The 24,054-nt window shown below is 59.1% G+C and overlaps 1 protein-coding gene across 5 annotated transcripts; it reads right to left on the reverse strand.

Moving 5' to 3' along the window:
* Positions 1-1,070: 1,070 nt before the first annotated feature.
* On the reverse strand, positions 1,071-23,302 carry ULK1 (unc-51 like autophagy activating kinase 1). Of its 5 annotated transcripts, none has more exons than XR_008993857.1 (28): positions 22,949-23,302; positions 22,387-22,479; positions 22,267-22,308; positions 14,470-14,502; positions 14,126-14,162; positions 13,352-13,525; positions 13,163-13,236; positions 12,792-12,893; positions 12,159-12,217; positions 11,985-12,067; positions 11,583-11,633; positions 11,261-11,349; positions 10,386-10,539; positions 9,501-9,561; positions 9,211-9,300; positions 8,628-8,822; positions 7,905-8,053; positions 7,738-7,824; positions 7,071-7,339; positions 6,265-6,458; positions 5,834-5,943; positions 5,608-5,751; positions 4,957-5,150; positions 4,649-4,821; positions 4,459-4,577; positions 4,060-4,217; positions 2,741-2,973; positions 1,071-2,664 (listed from the first exon to the last, which is right to left on the reverse strand). XR_008993857.1 is itself a non-coding variant. In XM_057492248.1 (28 exons), exons 1-28 carry the CDS (start codon positions 23,057-23,059, stop codon positions 2,609-2,611), a joined length of 3,237 nt encoding a protein of 1,078 aa, XP_057348231.1. In that variant the 5' UTR covers positions 23,060-23,301; the 3' UTR covers positions 1,071-2,608. The 5 variants fall into 5 exon arrangements, 4 of the variants coding, with proteins under 4 accessions (XP_057348231.1, XP_036777744.1, XP_057348232.1 ...); XM_057492248.1 differs by having other exon boundaries at positions 2,741-2,876; positions 22,949-23,301; XM_036921849.2 differs by having other exon boundaries at positions 2,741-2,876; positions 8,628-8,753; positions 22,949-23,299.
* Between the last annotated feature and the right edge of the window lie 752 nt (positions 23,303-24,054).

Consider the following 24,054-nt stretch of genomic DNA (forward strand, 5'->3'; position numbering starts at 1 on the left):
AAGTGAAAGAAGCCATCTAAAAAGGTTATAGGATTCCAGCTGTGGCGTTCTGCAAAAAGCAAAAGTATGGAGACAGAAGATCCGTGATTACCAGGAGTCAGGGGTGGGGGCTGAGCAAGTGAAGTAGGGGTTACAGTGCCAGAAAATTCTCTGTGGTACTGTGGTGGTGGATATGCATCAGACAAGAGTGAACCCTAGTGTAACCTCGGATTCTGGGTTAGTATAGGCTCATCAATTGCAGCCTCTGTGCTCCACCAACACAAGTTATTGATGGGAAACTGGAGGATGGCAGGGTAAGGGGAGGAAGGTGTATGGGAACTCTTTACTTTTTGCACGATTTTTCTGCAAACCTAAACCTGCTCTGAAAAGTGAAGTCTATCAATTTAGTAACAACAAAATGCCATGGACATTTTAGCATGTCCAGAGTGGACAGGGTGCCATCTCCCGACCAGCCTTCCTGTCTGCAAAGGAGCACATGCAATACAGGAAGCCAGGCCCCACCTTCTACTTCCTCCAATGCCACTCAAACTTTTGTGTAATATTGCGGTTAGTCTTAGGTAACAATGAGTTATTTTTAACTTACAAAAATAACATGTAGTTTTAAAAATATAAACTCTACAGCAACAATAAAATGAGAAACCACCCAATCCAAACATGGGCAAAAGACTGGGTGGACATCTCTCCAAAGGACTTAGAAATGACCAGCAAGCACGACACATGGCTTGAGGCCAGTAATCACAGGAACATGCACATGAGAACCACTGCAAGGACCCCTGCACCCACCAGAATGGTTAGACTCAAGCTGCAGGATGGTAAGAGCCAGGTGCAGAGAAGTGGGTGTCCTGCACTGTGGGCAGGACTGACGTGGTCCAGCTGCTGCAACCTGGTGCTGGTTCCTCCAAGAGATAGAGTGACCATGTCACCTGGGTTCCCTTTGGGAACAGATAGGTATTCCTGAGGGCCCCGGAGAACAGATTCCACTGGGACATGGGCCAGACCCAACTGTGCTGCAGGTGGAGGCACCCAGGCTGAGCCCACTGTGCGAGGGGTGGGGGTGGCAATGCCAACTCAACAATTCCAAAGGTTTATTTCCTTAAATCAGGATTACACAATAATGCAAATGGAGAGAAAATCACACAAAATTCCTTTTCAGGTATAACAAGGGTCAAGTGCAGTGTTGTGAAGAATGGGGTCAGCTGGTGGCTTGGGCACATGGCACCACAGAACGGGCATGGGAAGCTGCCCATGGCGCCAGCCTCCCGGCAGCCCTGGATTCCAGCCAACCATATGCAATAAACAGGAACACATTCCGTGTAGCAAGGAAAAAATAGTCACTAGGTGATGAGGAAAGAAACAGGTCCTGGGCAACTTCTAAGTCCAAGCACAGTGATAATACTCCAAATGTGACAGACATGTACAGATCTTCATGCCTGTGGTCTAAGACCCTGAACCCCTTACCAGGGATGCCTGGACTGGCCAGGGGCTTCTCCTGCACCTTGGGGACACGTTCAAGGGGCCAAGTCAGCGCTGGGTGGACAGGGAAGGCCCCTTGCACCTGGAAGGCTTGGCTCCCCACAGACCCCCTTGATGTTAGCTAGGACCTGCCTGGGACACCCACTGACATCCAAACCTACTGTGAATGCTGTGGGGGAGGCTTTTCCACAAATGCCCCCTCATCTGCCCGCCATCACCGGAGGTGGGGGGCAGCAGGGCAGGACTGCCCTAACAGCACCACCCGTCTCCCATGACAGCCTCCGAGGTGCTGAGGCCCCACCCTGTCCTGACCTGACCCAAATCAAAAGGCCCTGAACTCTGCAAGTTTTCTTCTTAAAAAAAAAAGAAGAAAGCTACAGATTCATAAGTGTGACAGGCTGCAACGTGTGCTTGGTTTACAAAGCTGCTTCCTACTGTCCATCCCTAGAAGACTTAAATAAGATGGCTGTGTCTCCCCAAGGTCTGGGGTGGCACGCACAGCACACACGCTCACACACGCTAGGACTATTTATATATGTATACATGTATATGATATGTACACGCCTTGTAGTGCAACAGCCGGGACTGAGCTGCGGCCCAGTCCACGTCTGCCTGCATAAAGTGCTTGGTGATTCACAAAGCTGGATGGGTGGTTTTGGGGAAGGGGAGCCAAAAGGCCACACTTTTTCCTGGTGGAGCCCCTGGGCAGGGCTGGCAGCTTTGGCTTGTGTGGGCACCCATCTCGGGGCCTCTGCTTGTCCTCAGCTCAACAGCAGGCAGCAAGGCTGACCTCGGTTCTGGCTGGGGTGGGGGATGCCCATGCGTCCCCACCTGCCATCCACTCAGCTGGGTGAGTTCTGCATGTCGGCTGGAATCTCTGACCCCAGCAACCTGGGGAACGAGCCCAGGTTGGGGTTCTGTTGGGGGACCCTCCGGTGCCCCGAAGTCTACTGCAGGAGCCCAGGAGGAGAAGCAGCTGGAGGCCTGGCTCTGGATGCTGGGTGGGAAGCTCAGTCCTTTCCTGGCACCAGAAGCAGTGCCAAGGCTGTGGGCTTGCCCCTGGGGGCCCGGCCAGCACACCACACCGCCCTTTTGGATTGGCAGGGAAGGGCTCAAGGGCCAGGGCTCTGAGAGGTTAGGCACCAATGCCGCTCAACAGGGCTGAGAGTCTCCGCTCGATGCACAGCTTGCCTGCAGCAATGAGAACACCCTGAGTGGGCCGCCCCACTGCCCCCTCCCTCACCCTCCCAACCTAGTGGGCACTCACATTTGGCAATGTTCTCCACATCTGCCTGGTCCGTAAGGATCTGCTGCAGCCCCTCCATGAGCAGCAGGGCTTTGTGGTAGCGCTGAACACAGTCCTCACGACGGTGGAACATCTCATCTAGAGCAGCCGACTGTACCTGCTCCAGTGAGGCAGAGGCTGGGCCCGGCTGCCCCCGCCACCACGGACAGGGAGCCCTGGGTCGACCACCCGCACATCTGCATGTGGCCCTCACACTGTGAGCGTAAGTGATGGTGCAGCACCATCAGGGGCCATTGGTGTCACTGGGGGTGTAAACAGAAGCTGGGGCCTTACAGGTCAACCAGCCAGCTCTAGCCCAGGACAGTCAGTGCCACCAGGCAGACTCCCGCCATCCCATCATCACTGTTAGTGAACGCCCAGCTCAACGGGCTCAGTCCTGGGAAGGGGAGGCAGACTCTTGTTCAGACCACGTGTGGTTTTACTAGACAAATGAACTTTCTCAGTAACAGGCACTGCCTCAGGAAAAATACTTTTTGGGCAGGAGGATTCCAAAGGAACAGAAGGCAGGGCACCAGGCAGGCCAGTCCCCTGAATGACGCCTCCTGCAAACTATGCATTCCACATGGGGCTGCCTGTGGTGGCTGCTTCTGGAGGCTGACTTGCCTACTGAGGGTCGTGGCAACAAGGTCTTCCATTTTATTTGTATTTTTTTGGCTGTTTCATTTTCTTGGCTTTCTTTTTAAAGTACAGCTAACACACAATATATTGGTTCCAGGTGCACGGCACAGTGAGCTGAGAGTTGGGTGCACTCACCACACTAAGCGTGGTTACCATACCACCAGATACTGCAGTACCGTGAACCATTCCCTACACTGGGCCTTGGTCCCCATGATTAAGTATCGTATAACTAAAGTGTGTCCCTCTTTGTCCTCTTTGTCCTCTTCCCCTCTTTCTCCCATCCCTCCAGTCCTTCCCGTGGCAGCCATCAGTCTATGTTTCTGAATCTGTTTCATTTTTTGATTCCACACATAAGTGAAATCATACAGTTTTGTCTTCCTCTCTTCAGTGAGTATAATGCCCTCTAGGACCATCCACATTGTTGTAAATGGCAGGATTTCATTCTTTATGGCTAATACTCCACTGTCTATATGATCCACCTCTTCTTTATCTGCTCACCTATAATGGAGGCTGCATGGGGAACCTGAGTTTCAGGGAGGGGTGTGGTAGGGATTCCTGGGCTGTGGAGCTGAATGTCAGGAGAGCTGCTGGGGTCCAGAAGAGCTCCCCATCTGTTGGGGATGGGCTTCTGGAGTACTTTTCCACCCCGCCCACCGGCATACCGTCTGCACTGCGTGGCTGAAGATGAGCTGCTCTGCAGTGGCATTCTGGATGCGGCCCAGCAGCCGCTGCTTGTCTAAGAGGAAGCGCTGCAGCCGCAGGCTCAGGCCCTGGCAGGACACCACACTGGCCTTGTACAGCTCATTTAACCGCCGCACCACTGTGGGGGTGTGGCCCATCAGTGCGGGTACCCCATAGGGCACCAGTGGGCAAAGCCCCCACCATAGGCCAGCCTCATCCAACCCCATGGGCTCCACTCCAACAACACATGCGGGCCTTCCCGCCCCACACCAGGGCCCCCTTGGAAAGGCCTCTGGCCACCGGACCCCAGTGGTTAGCTATCCCTCCCTGCCTTGAGCATCCTGGGACACCACTGAATCCCCCCTGGGTACAGCACACACCCTGCTTCACTGTGGACGACAGGCAGAGCTTGCCAGCCCGGATCTGGTTGATGGCAGTCTGCAAGCCTGAGGAGAGCAGCTCAGCCACCTTCAGGTAGAGCACCAGCTGCTCCGCGAAGCTGGGGGGGGTGGACTGTCAGGTGACTCGCAGCACCCCCTGGCCCGGCCCCCGCCCACCGTGCACACCCACCCCCACTCGCGGCTCAGCAGGCTGATCTGGTCGGCCACCACGCTCTCCTGCAGCAGGTACTCGGACCCCCCAGCTGTCTCACTGGCACTGCCCTTCAGGGCCACAATCTCCAGGATGTGCTGGACGAAGATGAGGGTGAAGCGCAGGCTATGCAGGATCTCTGTGTGCTCTTGCTGTGGAAAACTGGGTGTCTGAGTCGGCCCACCCTCCTCCCCCGAAGCTCACACCCCCATTTCTGGAGGTACGCAACTCCAGCCATGGAACCAAGATAACCTAGGCCTCAGGCATTCCCCCAGCCCAGCCCTCACCTCCATGAGGGTCTCCTCGGGAAGGTCAGGGGCCTCGAAGGTCACGGCTCCCTGCAGGTTGGCGGCAACGGGGTCGGCCAAGCTGCAGCAATGGCTCGGGGCTGGGACCTCTGGGGTGGCCTCACTGCAAGCCCCAGGTACCAGGTGGCGGGCAGAGGAGGAGCCAGCCGAGCTGAGAGAGCTTGAGGAGCCCACTGTGGAGGGGGCAGTGAGTAGAGGCCCCACAGCTGCCCCGACTTAGGGCATGCTGACAGCACTCCATACCCACATGACACAGACCCTCACCTCTCCCCTCCGGACTCCTCTCCCTCCAGGCCAGCTGTGCCTCAGTTTGCCTTCATTCCCTCCCACCCTGAGGAAAACCCAAAGTAGAGGCCTTGCCCCTCCAAACCCCCCACCCCCACAGGTGGGGACCCTCCAGTGGAGGTTGGGGCTGCAGAGGCCTGTCTGCATGGCTGTACTCAGCCTGGGGAGGCCTGAGCCTGGGACTCCTGTTGCTACAAGGATGGCCTGCCTTGCCAGGGTGGCTCCATGAGGCAGCCCCAGGCACAGTCCCTGTGATACTGTGACAACGGCAACCATGCCTCATGCTGCCTGACCGAGGCGCATGCATGCCTGCTCACTGCCACCTGGGGGGCACTGGACAGTCACCTGAGAACATCCTGGTTCTCAGGCCCTGGGGTGGTGTGGTCCCACTCGGGGGTGATCCCACGGTGAACACCACAGGTGACGGGCTGCTGGCCCTCCCTGCACAGGCTCCTGGGTGCAGGTTCCCTCCAAGGCCCGCAGAGGGCGCTGGAGGGAGAGAGGAGGGGCTCAGGGCCTTCCTGCAAGGCCCAGGGGCGCCTCCCAGGCCACCCACCCAGTCCCAGCTTACTGATCTCCATGGGCTTCTCCTGCAGGCTGTCTGTGCTGCCTGAGTCTGGGGCCTGTGTCCCAAATGCAGCCTTAAGGAGTAGATCAGTGAGACGGCCGGTACTGAGGGACCTGCAGGGAGAGCGTAAGGAGGCACCCTGGGACCCGGAGTACCAGGCCCCATCCTGCCACAGACACCCTATGTTCCCTACCATGGGCAGGGCCAGAACGGCCTCCTGGCCTGGTCAGAGGGCTCAGCCCAGCCCCGCCAGGCACACAGAGCACTTCATGTGGTCCTCTTGCCCAGCCCAGGGAACGTAATGAGGCTCCAGAGGGGTCCCACAGGGAGGGTGCAGGGTGTGCCCCCCATCACCACAGGATGTAGGCGGTGCTGGGCCTCACCGACCCTTGAGGGAGTGTGACAGGTCACACTGGGCAGTCCTTGCTGCTCACCTGCCAAAGGGGCCCTTGGTATCCTCAGTGGGCTGCAGACCAGGGCCCAGTTGCTGCCCCTGGAAAGGCCCTGCCTCTGAGAGGTCAGGCAGTGTCCGGTTCCGAGGTGGCGTCATGACCACACCCTGCCGGGCCAGTAGGGTCAGCAAGTTCTGGGAGCTGGGGGTCTTGGGGAAGTCGAAGGCAGGCATAGCCTAGGAGGGGCAGGTGGTGGCTGAGAATGGCCTCGATGCAATGCCAACAGGCCCACACCTGTATACGCAGGGCCCCAAACTTCCATACCCCAGGTCTTCACAAGTAAAGGCACCTGTGTCCATCTACACCCTCAGACACCACAAGGTAGCTCCAGATTCTCGTCCCGTTTCACACAGGAAAACTGAGGTTAAAGGTGACCTAAACAATTTGCCCAGGGTAGCAGCCTAGGCTTTCTGGAGCTGCGGCCTGTGGATCAGGGCTGAGACATTTCCCATCAAGGTCCTGAGAGCAGATGATTTGGCTTTGGGCAGCCAGTCTCGTGGGAATGTGGCTGCCCCACATGTAGACAGGGAGACTGGTGGAGCCAGCCACCAGCCAGTGCAGACCAGGGCCCTGACAGCAGGCACAGCTGTCCTGGAGCTTGTCACCTGCCCCTGGACCCCTGTGGCCCCTCACCTCCCACTGTCAGGCCCTGTGTCCTGGGGCAGTCCTGCCAGGCACACAGCCCAGCATCCGAGCAGGCAGTGGTTGGAAAGGGTCTGCAGTAGAGCCTCACTCTCTGGTCTTCCCAGGATGGCCACTCCCCTTGCCCTGAGCTCTGGAGCTGTTACCTTGGTGGGGGACCCCAGGATTGGGGGTAGGGGGGTCCGCTGCAGGAAGTCAGGCAACTTGGGCGAGCCACGCAGCGGCCGGAAGGACTGCAGCCCACGGGATGGCTGTGGGGGGCTGGCCTGTGGGAGGCCAAATGCTGTCCCCAGTGGGTCAGTGGGAGGCTTGGGCAGCTTGGGGTGGACGACATGCAGGTCAGACAGGTTGGGAGCGCTGTGCAGGCGGCAGCCAAGGCCAGTGGTGTGAGCAGAGTGCTCAGGCACAGAGGAGCCTGGACAGGACAGCACAAGTCTGGCTGCTGCCATCTGTGGTCTGTCGGCCCAGCCCATCCCACCACTACCCCTTTATCCTCACGGCCCCCTGTGCAGAGGTGTTCCCAAGCTACACTGTGCATCCAAGGATGTAGGCACAGAGGAGCCAATACCCGCACAAGGTAACACAGCGAGGACTGGGTGAGGACTTGAATCCCACAAACAGCCTCAACAACCTCAAGGCTGGAGTGGCTCAACACAGCCTCAGAATATCCAAGCTTCCTTCTACTTTTAAGAATTGCTGGCAGCGATAAGCCCAGGAAGAGGGCTCCTCCCTGGCAGGGGAGGCCAGGCCAGCCCAGCCCCTCCAGGCCCCCGAGCTATGTACTCACACCAGTTGGGTTGGGGCCGCACCTACCTGGGCGAGGGGACCGGCCACCCCGCATCTCAGCTCCCTGCAGGGAGGGCACTGCACTCCAGCCTGGCCGCTCAGGGATGGTTCCAACTGTGGGGAAAAGGGTCACTATTCACCCCTACCCCTGCGCAGACAGCCAGTCACATGCCACAGCTCACACGTGGGCTCACCTTGTGGAGACGGTGTGTGGGGCCGGCCCCCACCAAGGGAGAGCTTCCTGGCCAGAGCAGCTCCGTGCTCAGTGTGGGATGGGGGCGAAGGACTAGCCCGTGCAAAGCTCAGGGGGCTGGTGCTGCCTGACCTGCGGATGGCAGAAGACCTGGGGACAGGAGCAGGTACAAGGTGAGCCCAACACCGCCGCCCAACCATGCCCAGCAAGGGCCATGCCCATGCCAGATGGCTCACCACCTAGTTCACAGAATGAGCCGCACCAGGAAGGTCAGGCCCCTCAACCTCCTGCCTGGAGCAACAAGTAGGTGGGGAACCCGAGTGCTTCCCCCTGGGCACCCACAAGCCTTAGATCACAGTACCTGCCAGGACAACGAGCCTGCAGGTTACTTGTGTGAATCACAAAGAAGGTGTCCTCTCCTCCTACCATGCTTGTTCAAATATACAAAATCAATATTGATACTGGCAAACTCAAGACACTTGAATACTATCTACCAGAAACCTGTAATAGTAAACCTGAAATCACAGCATGTCCACAAAATGAATGGTGGCACTGAGAGTTACGCAGTGTGCAGTCTGCCTAGCTGTGTATGTGAGGCGGCCCTGCAACTCTCTAAGGAGACTATAGTGGGGCGCTTCTCACTATAGTCCTCTAGGACATGCCTGGCCACAAGGAGCCCCTGCACTCACAGGGGGTCTGGTATTGGGAAAAGGGCTGCACTCACCGTGGGGTCTGGAACTGGGTGGGTGACTGTAGGTTCTGCTCAATGCGCTGGTAGTTCTGCACCTGAGTGGGGACTGGGATGGGAACGGATACGCCACACCTGCTGCTGGAGAATGGGCCAGCCCGGCTGTGGTGGGCAGAGAAGCTGGGGGTCATTGGAGCTGGGGCACTGGGATGAGCACCATGCTCAGAACACCTTGGGGCAGAAACCACGAGACCACCTGCTTCCTGTCTCTGTACACTCCACAACACTGTCATCTGCACACCCACCCCATTCTCTGTGCCCCAGTGGCATCTGCTTGGACCAGCCTGGGAACATGAGTAAAAGGTCCGCCCCCGCCCTCCCAGCTCCAGGAACCTGAGCCCACCCTGCTGGCACAGGTGGTCCCTGGCAGCTATTGAACTGTGGCCCCTCTACCCTGGTGCCTTCTACTGGGCCACCCACGAGGACGACAGTGGCTTGCCAGGCGTGAATCAAGTCAGGGCTGCTGGACACCTTTGCTGCCCACCAGCTGACTTAGGACTGGGGGTGCCCTGGCTCTGGCCCACACCCTGCCTTTCCTTAGCCCCATGCCTCTGCTCACCCTGAGGGGCTGGGGGAGCTGCTGCAGGGCGGGGAAGGCGATGGTGTCCGGCCATGGCTCTCCAGGCCAGCTGAGGCCACCAGTGAGCTCCTAGTGGGATCAGAGAGGCAGGGCTGTACCTTCAGGTCACACTTGCACACAGACCCCAGCCCCTCCCTAGGACCCCATTCTATGCCAAGCAGAGCCAAGTTGGCCTTTCCTGTACCCTCACCCAGGTGGGGTAAAGGACAATCTTTATAGAGCAAGCACACCCCTTCCCAAAATGAGGACGGCTCAGGATGGGGGCTTACCCGCTGCACATCAGGCTGTCAACTGGGGGCTTGGCACCAGCTACCTCAGCCACCAAGTCACCTGCACATAGGGGACACGTAAGGCTGGACCTGGGCATCTCTTGCATTGGGACATGTCCACTCTGCCCTCTTGACCACCTCACCTGCCATGGCTCCCTGATGGAGCTACACCAAACTTGGGACAGAGTGGCTTTGAGACAAAAGTGCCTCATCCTGGAGGCAGCTGGGAACCAGGCCAGGCCTGGCCCAGCACCTGCCCCCTCTTCCATCAGGGGCATGAGAGTCCCCTTTGCCATCTGCATTTCAAGAGCTTGAGAGAGACCCTGGACACCCCCTGACTTCACCCAACTCCAGCCCAGCGTCCCAGCTCCCAGGCTGGGCCCGAGCCCTCCTCCAGGACCACAGAGCCTCATCTGCCCACTCGCAGCCCTCCCTGCCTGTCCTCCCTGCCGCTGACAGGCCCAGCACAGTCCATCGCTGCTCCCGGCAGACACCAAGGCCCACTGCAAACCAGTCCTGGCCCAGGAGTCTGGCACAAGACAGCCAGGGCAGTGTAAGGAAGTGCCAATGTCTAGAGTCATGAGGGGAACTGAGGACCCCAGGGCTTTGACAATTCCAGCTCAGTCACTGGGCCTGCAGGCTGAAGGAGGGTCTTTCACTACCCAGATGCCACATGTCTACAGGTCTTACGAGAACCCAGAACCCAGGCCAGGGTGGCATAGAGAGTACCTGCCTGGGGCCTAGGCCCAATGGCAGGACTTGGCTTTGCCTCTCTGGCCAAGCCCACCTGATGCACAAGCTCCCAAGGGGCACATTTTAGGGCCCGCAGGTAGAGACATGTTCATGCCATGTGCACGTGTCCCCGCAAAGCCCCCAGGCCCAGACCTGGAAACTGGGCTGGGACCATGACGAAGTCATCCGTGTCGCAGGACGAGTCCTTGCTGCTGCCACCGGACTCCCGGGAGCCCTGCAGGAAGCCGGCAGCATCGGCCGGGGAGGTCAGCGTCTTCTGGAGCTGCCGCTGCATGTCCCCCAGCGACTAGGGGTCAGAGGCAAGGCCACTGAGAGCCAGCCCAGGCCTGGGCAAGACAGGGCTGCTGGGGCCCAGAAGGGGCTCAGCTCTCCCTGCAGGCCACTCCTCCTCCTCTTGACTTTCTGAGATGCCACCCCCAGGCCAGCCTGAGTCCCATGGGGCTGTCCCACATGGGAGCCACCTGTGGCCCAGGGCAGAGGAAGTGCTTGGCTCCCACAGAGCTGAGGAGACACCACACCTCAGGTGACTCCCCACTTCCCCATCTGTCAGTGAGGCCGGTCCTCCACCCATCTGGGGACAGAGCAGAGAGGCTGCTACCCTCAGTATATGGCCCATGAAACACCTGCCTTTAGGCCTGAGCAAAAGTCCTACCCCCGCCAATGGCCCGGGACCCAGCCCCTGCCTGGAAGGAAGGATGGGCGGAGTTCACAGCCGTGCAGTGGGGTCCTCACCCCACCTATGCTGAGGTCTGGGGCACACCTACAGAGGGCCTCTCCTGGTCCTGGGCTCACGGGCTCCCTGCATGGTTTCTACCTATAGCCCCACAGCTGCCATGTGTGCCATCAAACACGGAGGTCTCAAGGACATGGCTTCTCGGCTGCTGGTGGCAGGACTCAAAAGTCTTGGCCGACACCTAACACTTAGTGTGATGCAAGCATGGGGGTGAAGGAGGTGCCCTGGCAGGAGTGAGAAGCCTGCCCCCCAAACCCGAGGGGGCCCGGCTCACCGGTGGGGAGGCCAGATGCGAGGTGGAGCTGCTGCTGGAACTGCTGCCAGAGCCCGAGCTCGGATAGGAGGGCACAGGCACCGGTGGGGCTGGCGGAGGACTAGGGTCAGTGCGGGCTCTGCCCTCTGGCCACTGCAGCCCCGTACCCACTCTACCCATGTGGCGGGCTCCCTGCCCCAACCTGGTAGAAGTCCTGGCTCCACCCCCAAACCTGCTGCACCAAGTCAGCTGAGCCCACGGTCACCCCAGGGTGAAGGAGGGCTGAGGAGCCCAACCCCAGGGGAATGAGGGGCGTGGGAGCTGGGACCCTCAGTGAACTCACACTTCTTCACCGTGGCGCTGGCATCAAGGAAAGGGTGATGGAAAAACTCATCTGCAGGGTTGGAGGCAGGGTGAATAAGGCCCCAGGAGGTCCAACTTCCAGGGACCCAGGGGGAGGGACCCACACCACCTCACCCTGGGGCCCAAGCAACAGCTGGCTTTGGCACCTATCCTGGTCGGCGTCACACCAGGTGTGGAGGGAGACAAAACCCCCACAGGCGGCTCTTAAACACTCCTGGACAAGCCCCGCCCAGGCCAGCTCCCAACCCTGCCCAGTGGTGGTTTCCCCGCAGCACATCCCATGGCACTGCCAGCGCCATTGGGAAAGGGCCTCGCAAGCCAGGAGTAAGCAGGATGCTGCTGGGAAGGCTGCTGCCCCAGCCGGTCCAGAGACCGCACTCACCAAAGTCCATGCGGTCTTTGTGGTTGCGCTGCAGCAGAGCCAGGAGGAGCTGTCTCAGTGGGGCTGAGGTCTCCCGGGGGATGCTGGGATGGGACCAGGAGATGACACTGACAGGGCAGCCCAGCTGCGGGGTGTGCGGGCCATGGGGGCCTCGGCTGGGGGAGGGGCACTTACGTGGGCACCAGTGTCTTGTTCCTCTCATAGAAGAGGCGGAGGTCCTGGGGGCTGCTGGCCTGTTAGGGAACAATGACCTGAGTGCCCTGCTGCCCTCAGACATGGCTCCCGCCAGAGCCTCTGACCCCTGCATGCAGCCACTCGGCCAGGCCTGGTACAGACACTGTACACCCCACAGGTTTCCAGGGGTGGGGGCTTCCCGTTCCCCCAACCTGACTCAAGCGTGGCCAGGCAGGCCAGAGGCAAGGTGGCCTGGGTGGGCACACTCCGGGTACCTGGTATGATTTGATTCTTTGAGTGGAAGAGTAGTCTGTGCACTCCACCCAAGAAAAGTGCCCTAGAACAAGCTCAGCCCTCCCAGTGGCACCCTACTCCATGGGGCACAAGGCTGGCACATGGGTTCATGCACTCGTCCACTCATGAGCACTGCTGTGTGTCAGGTATGGCTCCTGACACCAACAATAGCCAAGGCAAGGCAGCGCCCCGCCTTCTCGGGGCTGATGCACCGCGAGGGAGGCGAGCAGGGTAGAAAGGAGGCCTGGAAGGAACAAGGGGCCAGCCTAGGTCAGCGGGCAGGCAGAAAGGGATTTGAGTAAGCTGAGACAGCCAAGAGCCAAGCTGGGACCCACTCACCTGGAAGGGTGCCCTCCCAGTCAGGCACTGGTATACGATGGTGCCAATGCTCCACAGGTCCGCCTTCCCATCGTAGTGCTGGGACATGATGACTTCGGGGGCCTGCGGGGTTTCAGAGAGAGATGGGTTGGCAATGTGCTATGGCAGGAAGGTACACTGAGTATGTACACTGATCAAAGCCTGGTGCCAGCTGATGGAAACAAGACACCAGTCAGTTGTCACCCAATTGCCATAGATTTGGAGGGACAATGACTGCAGCCACACTGGCTGCCACCCTAAGTGAGGCCACGGGACAGGACTCAGCACCTAGGGAGGGGCCCACTGATGGTGGTCCTCACGTGGGGCTCAAGGTACTGGGGAGGCCCACCTACCATGTACATGGGGGATCCGCAGAGTGTGGCTGCCATCATGTTGCTCTGGAGGTACCGAGCGAAGCCGAAGTCAGCTGCGGGCAGGGGAAGTGTGAGGAGGGCACCTGCGCCCAAGCCCAGAGTCCCCACACGGTACCAAGCCACCCCACCTGTGCCTGCACCCCTGCACCCACGCCACCCCAGCCTTACCGATCTTGACACGGATGTTGTTGGGGTTGGCGCGGCGCCCACCAGGGTTGGACAGCAGAATGTTCTGAGGCTTCAGGTCACGGTGGATGATGCCCTTGCTGTGCAGCAGCCGCATGGCACCTGCAATCTGCTGCAGGAAGAGCCGGATGGTGTCCTCGCTCAGCGTCCGCATGTCTGTGGGGAGATGGGATTCACTCACCTGGGTGCTGGAGCAAGGGGCTGCGACACTGCCCAGCCCTCTGGCCCCTGTGACTGGGTGCAGCAATGCTCTGCTGCAGCCCATTCAGCAGCCTCCCCACCCTGCCAACTCCAACCACTCAGCTCTGCAGCCCCATACACCCTGGTCTCCTCAGCAATAATCATTCCTTGGCCTGCTCCTCCAAGCAAGCACTACAGACAGCAGCCCTGCAATCAGCCCCCAAGTGCTTGGTACTCCAGGAGCAGGCACTGAACAAACCACTGGGGGCAGTGAGCAGAGAAGGGGCTGTGTGCTTCAGGGACCTGGCAAGGCAGGCAGGGCCAGGTGGATGGCACACCCCAGCCACCCAAGAGGGGCCCCTCCACACAGGGTCTGCCCTGTGAGGCCATGCCTAATGGTTCAGGCACCAAGTGTGTCCCCCACAGAGCTCCTCCGCATCTTTCCCACAGGCACCAGGGTATGGAGTGTCCACCGGTGCCATCAGGCCAGGGAGCTGGTTCGGCTAGGCTACCCCACAGGCCAGATCAGGGTGAGCTGGGCACGTATGCCCGGCCATGAGGCATCAATCCACTCACTGTGCAGATAGTCAGCCAGGTCCCCGCCGTTACAGTACTGCAAAAGACAGCGACACCCTGGTCAGACCCTCCAGACCTCCCTGACCCTACACCTGGATGCCTGCTCTCTGGGCATTCAGGTGCCCTGTCCCACCGCAGGGCAGTCGTCTCCTGCAATCTGTACTTGAGGTGGTCAGCAGAGGCACTCTTCATCGCTTGGGACCTGCCATGGCTGCCAGGGCACTTGGTGTGGTGGCCCTAAGCCTACAGATGTATGGACAACTTCTAAATCCCAGGTGGCAAAGGCCCAAGAGCTGGGAGAGCCCGGCCTCCCTGTTCTCACAGCTGGGCCTGCAGGGACTCACCTCCATGACCAGGTAGACGGAATTGGCCATTTCCTGCAGGACACAGAAGAGGCAGTGAGAGGTGGAGGGGAGCATGCCATGCCCTGCCCTGCCCGCCCTCTGGGAAGTCTGAGCCTGTGTGACCTAGGCACTTGGCACCTGCAGGTGCCCCCACTTACCACCTGGGCTACTGCTGGGAGAGGCGAGTGGACATCGCTGGCCTCGAGAGCCCTGGGTCTACTGTGCCAGCCCTTAGCTGGTTGGCTAGTAGCCAGGAGATGAGAAATCTGACAGCCAAGTGGGCGTTTGTGTGTCATTTTGTTTTTGAGGCCATGGCATATGGGCTTGAATGACAGGAGCAACCGCTAATCCCATCATTACCTTGCCAAGTCTGGGGAAGGAGCTGAGTTCCTGGTAGGGGTGTCCAGAGTGAGGCATGAGCCCTGCCTCTGAAGGGGGGCCCTCAACTGCCCAGCTCCCCACCAAGGCCAAGGTTAGCCCTAGCCAAGGTTCTGACAGGGCTCAGCTTCCTGTTGTACGAGCGTTCAGTGCTGGCTGAGTGGACTACCCAGTTGGGGACCCAGGTCCCAAAGAAGGAACACAGCCAGGGTGTGAGGGGTCTTAACCATAGAAAGCACTTGGCTCTAGGCTCAGGAATCAAATACACCAAAGGAAGTTTGGGTCAGCGCTGCCAGCCCATTGCCAGGCAGCAGCCCAGGCCAGCTTCTGGCTTGGCTCTCAGCCATGCATGGCCTCAAGGTACCCCTGACATCCTCAGCTCAGTCCACCCCAGGACACTGAGGAGGCACCCCTGACACTGGAGGAGCTGAGGGAGCCCCACTCCTAACAACCAGTATTCACATGGCCCTGGGCCACCAGCAACTTCGCTGGGGGCAGGGCATCTCCATCAAGGCACCAGCAGGATGTGTCACTAAGATCCCCAGGTCAGGGGCGAGTGAACTGGGGACCGAGAAGCCAAGCCAAGCAGGCAGGTGGGTGGTAACCTCCCTGGCTCTCCCGCAGACAGGCCCCCCAATCCTGCCAGCCAGCACCTGTGGCAGAAGGCACAAAGCCCCCATCCCCGCTGCTGATCTGCTCCCAAGGCAGCTCCAACTCCTCACCCTTCAGTGCAAGGGTGGCCCCACAGCTCTCAAGGCATGGGGGGAGGGAGCCAAGAAGGGGTCCCAGGGAAGAGAAGGGCACCTGAGGCCAAGACACAGACCAGACCCCAGTGGCAGACTACTGCCTTCCACTCCTGTTCAGGTCCCAGGAAGCCCCCAACCCCCACCTGGTAGGACAGAGAACCCCTGCTCAACAACGCTGCCCCCAGGACAGGACCTGGGCTCAGACCCACACCCAGTGGGCTAGGAGCAGGGACACACAGCCACTGGTGACACCCCATGTTTAAATGTCAGCCCCCCAAAATAAGAGAAGGCCCCTGCATCCTTGGAGGACTGTGCATCCAGGGCAGGGCTGCCTTGGGGAGCAGGCTGGGGCGTACCATGAGCTTTCAGGGTGGCTCTGTCCAGAGAGGCAGGCCTCAGCCCGCCCCACCTGAGCCCTCACAGCAGCTGCCACAGAGCTGGGAGCTTGCGGTAGCCCCGGAACCAGCCTTCCAGGCCAGCTGCTGCGGAGAGATAAGTGCAGGTAGGAGAGTCCCCAGTCACAGGGGACCCATGGGAAGGGCCTGAGCCAGAGGAGGCGGAGGCTCTGACAGCCAGGACGGGAGCCAGAGGCCCTCAAATGAGGACCAAGCAGAGGGGGAGGAAGGTGCAGAGATAAGGACCCAGAAATAACGCAGAGCTTGTACACCAACTCCCTGTGCACACAGGCCACCTGCCTCCTCACCAGCCATCACCCTGACGGTGGCTACCTCTGCTGACATGAGTGTGTGAGTGTGCCCCCAGGTGCTCCTCGCCAGGGAGCCCCAGGTGCTATGAACGCTCTTGCCAGGAGTAGTCCAGAGAGGCTGAGTCCCTTGCTCTGGGCCACACAGCCAGAGGGGCAGAGAGGGGACTCAGGCCCAGGAAAGCCCCAGACTTACCCACAGAGCTAGGACAGAATGACCAGAGCAGGCAAATCAGCCAGCCACAGCATGCACCCCATGTGCACTTTGCACATGCTAAGTGTCCTCAGGGAGTGGCCCCCAAGGACTGGCAGGGACGGACACTTCTTCCCTGAAACCCAAGATAACCACCCTTAGGAAAAAGGTTCCCTTTGTGCTCCAGAACCCACAGGGCCCCCATGCAGGGCCTGGCCCAGCTCCACCCCCACCTTCACACACCAGCCAGGACAACCTTCCAAACGTGACAGAAGATACCCTCTCTTCAAAGACCCCATCCCACAGTCTGCAGGCCAGGCCCCTGCACACCCTTAGGTACCATCCTCCCATCCCCACTCACCCCTGCCCACAGGCTCACTATTCCTAGTGCTCTCCCAGGCCTTGCCCCTCCCCACAGGAGGTCACAGCACACTGTCACCTCTCCAAAGGCCCCCTTCCTGGTGACCCTGATGCCTTTGTAGTGACTCAGCCCCTCAAGAGGGCCGGGCCCTCAGAGCCACAGACCAGAGGCTCACCTGTGCATGGTTGGGGGTGTCCAGGCTCCTCCTCCCTCTCATCTTTGTCCCTCTGTCCCCCCCAAATAGGCCCACTCTGTGACAGACCACAGAGGGTCAGGGGGTGAATAAGGGCATAGCAGGCTGAGACCCAGGGGCTGGGAGGCCAAGCCTACCTGGCCTCAAGGCATTCAGGCCTGGGGAGACCCAGGGTCCCCCACCACCCTACAACACAGGACAGCTTCAGATAGGCCCCTTCTGTCTGCCCCTACCATAGGCTGGGCCTTTGGAGGCCCACCTCCAAGCTTGTTAGCCTTTGTGTGGGCTAACTCCACTGGCAGCAGGAGCAAGACCACATCCCGATGGGATCAGGAAACATGCCCAGGGCTGGGAGGCAGAGGATGGTTCAAGTATGTCCAGCCCCCCACCCCCATGCCTACACCAAGCCAGGTCCCAGGAGAGCCTGGCAGCACAGCCAGTAGCCATGGTAGGGACAAAAAGGTGGAGTTCAACCACAGGGCGCCTGGGTGGGGTTTTTCCAGGGAGGTTGCATGCCCTAGCCCTTCTCCAGGGCCTGGCCTCCCTACCCACCTGGGGCCATGCAGTCACTGCTGGGTGTCCCCCACCCCTCCCCGGGGAAGCCAGGACCCCCGGGGGAGGGAGAAGTCAGCACAGCCCCAGTGATCATGGCTGCCAGCTGACAGCTAATGTGCCCCAGCCCAGCCCAGGCCCCAGAATCTGGATAGCTTCAGGGTCCACCCCCACCAGCCTCCACATGGGCTAAATCTGGTGTTCACAAGCTCCCCAGGGAGCAAAAGGGGACCAAACCACCTCCCTGGGATCAATCTAGAGTCAGTCTAGACACTTGAAAGGACCAGGCCAGCTTGCTGGGGCTCCTACTGATTGCCTGATACCAAACCAGGCTCCCCATTTGAGGAAGAAATAGGAGCTACAGGTGGCTCTCCTTGAGCTTAGGCAGCAGGTTCTCAGGAGCACATTCTGCTACTGACATGTAAATACATATGTGAGGCCTGGCCCACCAGACCCCAGACCCCGCCCTCACTGCTCCCCAGTGCCAGCCTGACACCCTGCAACCCAAGGACTAGGCAGGTTCGACTAATTTGGAGCCTGTTGAAGAAAAAGAGTGGATCTGCAATTCGGCCTGTCACACAGTTGGCAAGGCAGGGGCAGGGCTGGGCTAGGAGTCCAGACTTCACCACTGTGCACACCCCAAGGAAGGGGGTGATGACCCACAACCTGGGCACTGGTCGTGTGGGACAAAGCAAAGCCTTTAGAAGGAGAATCAAACAGCCCTGTCCCTTTCTCAACAGCATGCCCATCAGTCCCACAGGCTGGCCTGGGGAACCGGCCCACAGGACACGCCAACAGAGGCGCTAAGGTGCTTTGCTAATAGGATCCGACTCCCAGGCAGGCAGGAAGGCAGTTGACCTCGTTAACTCCTCAGGAGCCAGCCACCTTAGCTTTAGAAAGTGGCAAAAGCCACAGCCAGGGAGAGGACAGAGCCTCCCACAGGAGCACAGCTGCTCCCCATCCTAGGCTGGGCTCTTGGGGACAGCTTCCAGAAAGGAAGGGACCTGGCCCCCACCAAGGAGGAAGGCCCACCCCCCTTCCTCAGGGAGCCTCCTCCAGCTGCCCATTGTGTGGCGGCTCCCCTAGGGCCAGCCCTCAGCTCCTGCTTCCCGCAGTGGGCCTGAGAGACCAGGAAATGCAGGGGACACTTCCAGGGCGTGTCGTGTGAGCTGGTGCGACCCCTCGGAAGACAGAATCTACACGTTCCTCCCAGAGACCCACCAAGCCCTAGTTGATGCGCACCCAAGTGACACTTCAGATTTGACACCCAGATGCCCATACCAGCTCTGTCCCAGAGCATCATCCAGGGAAGAGCCCGGATGGGATGCCATAGGGCAATGCAGAGATAGCCCCCACGGTGGGACGGTGTGACAACACACAACTAAGACAAACTGTGGGGGTCCAGAGCTCAGGCAGGTGGACCTGCAGGAAGTCCCCATGGACAGTAGGTTCCTCTAGTAGGTTCCCCATGCGTTCCTCTGGTGGGAAGGCACTTGGGGACCGGGCTTCTGGGACTAGTGGAATTCGATTTCTTACACTGCATTAGTCACACAAGTGCCCACTTTATTAAGCACTTTGTATTTGCATTGTGTACTGTCCAGTATGTACTGTACTTCCAAATTTTCAGTTAAAAAAAAAAACAGACAAAACAACAATAATAACACAACTTTGCAGTCAATTTCCAGAACTACCTGCATCCTCAGGCCTACCCATAGGCCAGTTTTGGAACCTAGTACCAAGGGGCTTCAGCACTGCCCACATCCCCTGCTGCTCAGGCCCAGCCTGCCAGCCCCTGCCCCTTTCAGGGAGAAAAAGCAAGACTGAGGATTGGCACTGTCCTGAAAGGCCCCAAAGGCAGGACACTCCCTTTGACCGAGGACTGCACCAGCCTCAAATCACAAGGAGCTGGCCTGGCTCTGCCAGGCCCAGGGTGACTTGAGTCACGTCCAGCTGTGGGAACCGCAGGCCTCAGGAGTGGAAGGGGTCACTGTCAGCAAGGCCCGTGGCCATCAGACCCACCTCCCTTGGCAACTGGGCAGGGCTGCTCTTGGACACACAGTCCTGCCCCAATCCCTGTGATAGCCGCTCTCCCTGGGCTGCAGACACCACACAGTACCCTATAGTGAGACCAAGAGCCCAGCCCCATAATCCTCAATGGAAGGCCAGGGTCTCCAGCCACCAGCCCATGGGTCTGGGGGCCTCAGAACAAAACACAATCCAAGAGGCCCACCTCCCAGGCACCCACATCAGTCTGACAAATGTCCCTCATCTGTATAGCCACACACAGAACAACCTCAACAGACAATAACAAACCTGAGAGGGGAAATTTGTAACTGATTGTGAAAGGGCTCTCCTTAACACATAAAGAGTTTCTACAAATCGGTATTTACACAGTACTTACTACATACAGGCACAGATCCATACACCTAACATACTGACTCAGGTGGTCGTCATGACCACCCTGCAACATAGGTGTACTGTCATGTTCTCCAACACTGAGGCACCAGGATCACACAAGTGAGAAAATGAGGGGGCTGAGCTCAGAAAGTATGGCTCCAGGCCCTTGCAATTAACCACAGTGCCATCAGCTTCAGGAAAAAAAGGGTACCAGGACCCACACCCAGGGCAGGGGTATGCCTAACATTCACATGTACATCTCATGAGAAACAAAGCCCTGAGAGACGCCATCTCCACCTCTTGGACGGGGCCAAGATGGAAGTCTGGTAACTAACCTCCTGGCAGGGACATGGGGAGACAGGCCTCCCTGTGTGCAGCACACTACATGTCCATGGTCCAGTCTCCATGGACCATATTTTAACATCTGCCCTCAAATAAAAGCAGACACCCCTCTTGCCCAGGAAGTCAACATCCAGGACTCTACCCTGCAGACATACACATGGCAAAAGTGAGTGCAAGGGTAGTCACCACCCCGCAACGTGTCAGAATCCCCAAATAACCTTGAATCCCATGAGTAGGGGATGGGCAGGCCAGCTCTGGGTATGGGTATGGAATCCCACATGGTGGCAGGTGACACCTGCAGCAGCTCACCCTCCACAGCTTTCACTGCAACTAGTGTCAACCAAATCCCAAGGTCTGCCTCACAAAGAGCAATGGAAGCACAGAGAGGTCAAACAAGTGCCCAAGGACACACAGCTAGTTTAAGTGGCAGACACCAGTCATCTAGCTTCAGACTCTGGGCTCTGAACCACTGTGCTCAGAGATGGTAACCTGGTGAAGAAATCTGGGGTGAATTTCCCTGGGAGGGGAGGGGTGTTATGTGGAGGAATATGGAACCACCTTCAAGACACATGCAAGTGAAAAAGCCATGGTGAAGAACAGTAGGTGGGGTGTGGCAAAAGCATACATGAGATTGTGTCCCTGTCCATGGAGAGGTGCAGAATGCCTGAAGGAGCTGTGGCACCTCTGGGGAACACAGGCTCCACTGGCAGGGGCAGAAGAGGTACCTTTTTGCCTCCCACTTCTGTAAATTTTTTTTTTTGCCCAATCACTGACTATCCAGCTTTAAAGCCTTTTTTCCTAATTCCCTGTCTCATACAGGAGTCCAAGGACTGGCTCTGAGCACTTCCTCTGCTGTGGAAGCCGCAGCCAGCCCAGGAGGAAGTGGTCTGCCCACAGCCAGGTGCTTGGAAGGAGGCAGAAGGAGGGAGGGGCACAGAGAAGGGAGCTGGAGGAAGCAGAGGGAGGAGGAGGAGCTAGGCGCTGCCCTCCCAGCCCCAGGACACAGTGTCTCTGTGCCGGGCTTCCAGGTACTTGCTTTCACACTGGACCTCTGCCCTCCCACGTCACCTCATGTCATGCCACAGCCCCCAAGGCCACAGCCCAGCTCTGAATGGGGAGAGAAGACGAGGGAGGAGGGATGAGGCCACCAAAACACATTCAGGCTGGGAACTTCCCCTCAGCCAGGGGCTGGTCCCGTGGCCTCAGTAAACAGGTTTTAAAACCATTAGTCAGCACTTTGGCCCTAAGCTCTGCTGCCTCAGGTTCTCAGTCCCCAAACTGGATATCCAGGGTACCAGACCCTTGCCGAGGATGGCCCTGCTGCCAGCCCAGGGGCCTGGAGCTGTGGGGGAACCCAGGTGTGGCCTCCTGGGCCGGCTAAGCCTGAAGTGGCCTCATCAGACAGGCCACTGCCTCCCTCCTACCTCCTGCCCCCAGTGGCAGGACCCAACAGCCAGCAAGAAGGAATCTCCCTCAGCCCCTCCCCTCCCCCAGTCTGACGCACGGAGAAGCCAGCCAATGCCAGGCTGCTGGAGCACTGTCAACAAACAATCACCCAGCCAGACAGGTGGGCCAGGCTGCTGGGATTGCCTGGGGCCTGCGCTGGGGACAACACTCACTCAGGTCAGGGCCACTGGGTCAGAGCACTCATCCTACCCATGGCCCACCACTGGCGCCTTTGTCAGTCTGCCAGCCGAGGAAGGTGGGGACTCTATGACATGCCCAGAGGAAGCCCAGACAGAGCCCTCTACATACAGGGGCACCCAGCTCTTTCCCCAACACAAGATGCTGGCCTAACACCATCCACTACGGACCAGGGTCTCCAGCGCCTGGCTGGCATGGGCTCTATCCTCTGGGGTCTGAAACTGTGCACAGACCAGCCTGGGAAAGTACCACACCCCCTCCCCACAGCGACCACAGCCCCAGCCTCACCTGGAAGTCATACAAAGCCACGATATTTTCATGTTTCAATTCCTAGGGCAGAAACCAAGTTTCTTATGAGCGAGGCGGGCTCACCCACCACTCCCCCTCCCGCTTCTAACGCCAGCTCACCTTGAGGATCTTGATCTCCTTCCCCAGCAGAGTCTGGGACTTGGCCAGGTTCTTTTTGTTAATACACTTTACCGCGACCTCCAGGTCGTGCTTCTGAAAACCAAGCAAGGACGTTCTTCATGGACTGGGAACCCTGGAACCCCTGGAAGGCCGCCCACAGGCCAGGTAAGCACCTGGCAGTGTAGGTGGTGGGGTCTCCCGGAGGTGTGGGGATGAGGGGCCCCTGAAAGATGTGGGAAAGGCATGAGAGGGCCTTGGGGCTCCCCAGGGATGTGGGGATAAGGGATGTGGTGGTGGAGGTCCCTAGGAGATGTAGGGGTCCCAGGGGATGTGGGAATTCGAGAATGTGGGGGGTGGGGGTCATTGGGGGTTGTGGAGATGAGAGGATGTAGGGATAAGGTCTCCAGGGGTGTGGGGTCGGGAGGGGGAGGTGGCGGGATAAAGGAATGGGGTTGGGGTTCCCCGGAGGTGTGGGGGTGAGCGGATGGGATGAAGGGCCCCCAGGAGCTGGGGTGAGGGTGGGGTCGTCCTCTCCGGGCCTCGCGGAGCCGCCGGCCCTCACCTCGCGGTGGCGCCCCTTGAAGACAACCGCGAAGGCCCCGTGTCCGATCAGGTCCTTGCGCGAGAATTCGAATTTGCCCACGGCCTCCAGGCCGCCGCGGCCGGGCTCCATGGCGGGCGGCGGGCGCGCTCAGGCGGCGGCACCGGCCGGGGGCGGCGGGCGGGGGCCGCGCCCCATTGGGCAGGCCGACCCGCTGCCTGCCCCACGGGCCACTCAGGGCGCTCCTGGCCCGGGCTGCTAATTCGAGACAACCCCGGCTCCGGCTGGGTCTACGGCACCGTGTCCAGCTCCGACTCCAGCCGGGAAACAAAAGAGCCGGGGCCACAGGGCCCGGAGCCTGAGACGCCAGCGCAGGCGCAGTCCGCGCAGGGAGAGGGGGGCGCGGGGGTGAACGGGGGGCGGGGCCCGGCGGGGACTGGGCTGCTCGGGGCGGAGCGGGGCTGCTCGGGGCGGGGCGAGGCCTGGAGGACAGAGGAGCTTAGTGGATCGTGAGGCTGGCGGCGGCGGGGGCCTGAGTGGGCGTGGCCTAGCGAGCGGACGCGCTGAGTGGGTGGTGGGACTGCTGGGGCGGGGCCGGGAGCGAGCCCGCCTCCTTGCCGGCGGAAGGGTAGACCAGGTATCCTGGGCGAGGGTGGCCTGTCTATGAATCCCAGAGGTGCATATTTTCTTGTCTTGCTGAGGCTACCATTAATATCTGAATGTGGCATGTGTATCCCAGGTCTAGGGACTCTATAGAAGAAATTGTTAGAGATGAGCTGCGTTAGACGTTACACACTGAAAATGCCTTCCTTAGTAACAAATTGTCCACCACACTGCACCAAAACCTCGGAAGTAGCCCACAAGTCCATCAGGGAGGAAAGGTTAGATAAATTATGGTGCATCCTTTCTATGGAATAAGGCACAGCAAATTCTCAGACACAGGGTTAAATATATGTAAGCAGCTCCAATGTAATTAAGTGAAAGCAAAATGCAGAAAGGAACTGAGGTAATATTTGTCATTTTAAAAAGTCACTAGAGCAAGGTGTGTATATACAATAACTACATGTGTTCACAGTTATATGTATGTATATTCATGTGTGTGGTACACAGTAGTATACTGAGTACGT

This window comes from Manis pentadactyla, chromosome 14 (genome assembly GCF_030020395.1).
Source record: "Manis pentadactyla isolate mManPen7 chromosome 14, mManPen7.hap1, whole genome shotgun sequence".
NCBI classification, from domain to species: Eukaryota; Metazoa; Chordata; class Mammalia; order Pholidota; family Manidae; genus Manis; species Manis pentadactyla.

What these genes read in the sequence shown, in the direction of transcription:
- ULK1 (XM_057492248.1), bottom strand. Translation starts at nt 23,059, where the DNA reads ATGGAGCCCGGCCGCGGCGGCCTGGAGGCCGTGGGCAAATTCGAATTC. An exon ending in TCAGCCACGCAGTGCAGACG is followed by an intron (nt 2,877 to 4,059) that starts GTATGCCGGTGG and finishes TCACTGGAGCAG; the next exon opens with GTACAGTCGGCTGCTCTAGA. An exon ending in TGTGGAGAACATTGCCAAAT is followed by an intron (nt 2,665 to 2,740) that starts GTGAGTGCCCAC and finishes TCATTGCTGCAG; the next exon opens with GCAAGCTGTGCATCGAGCGG.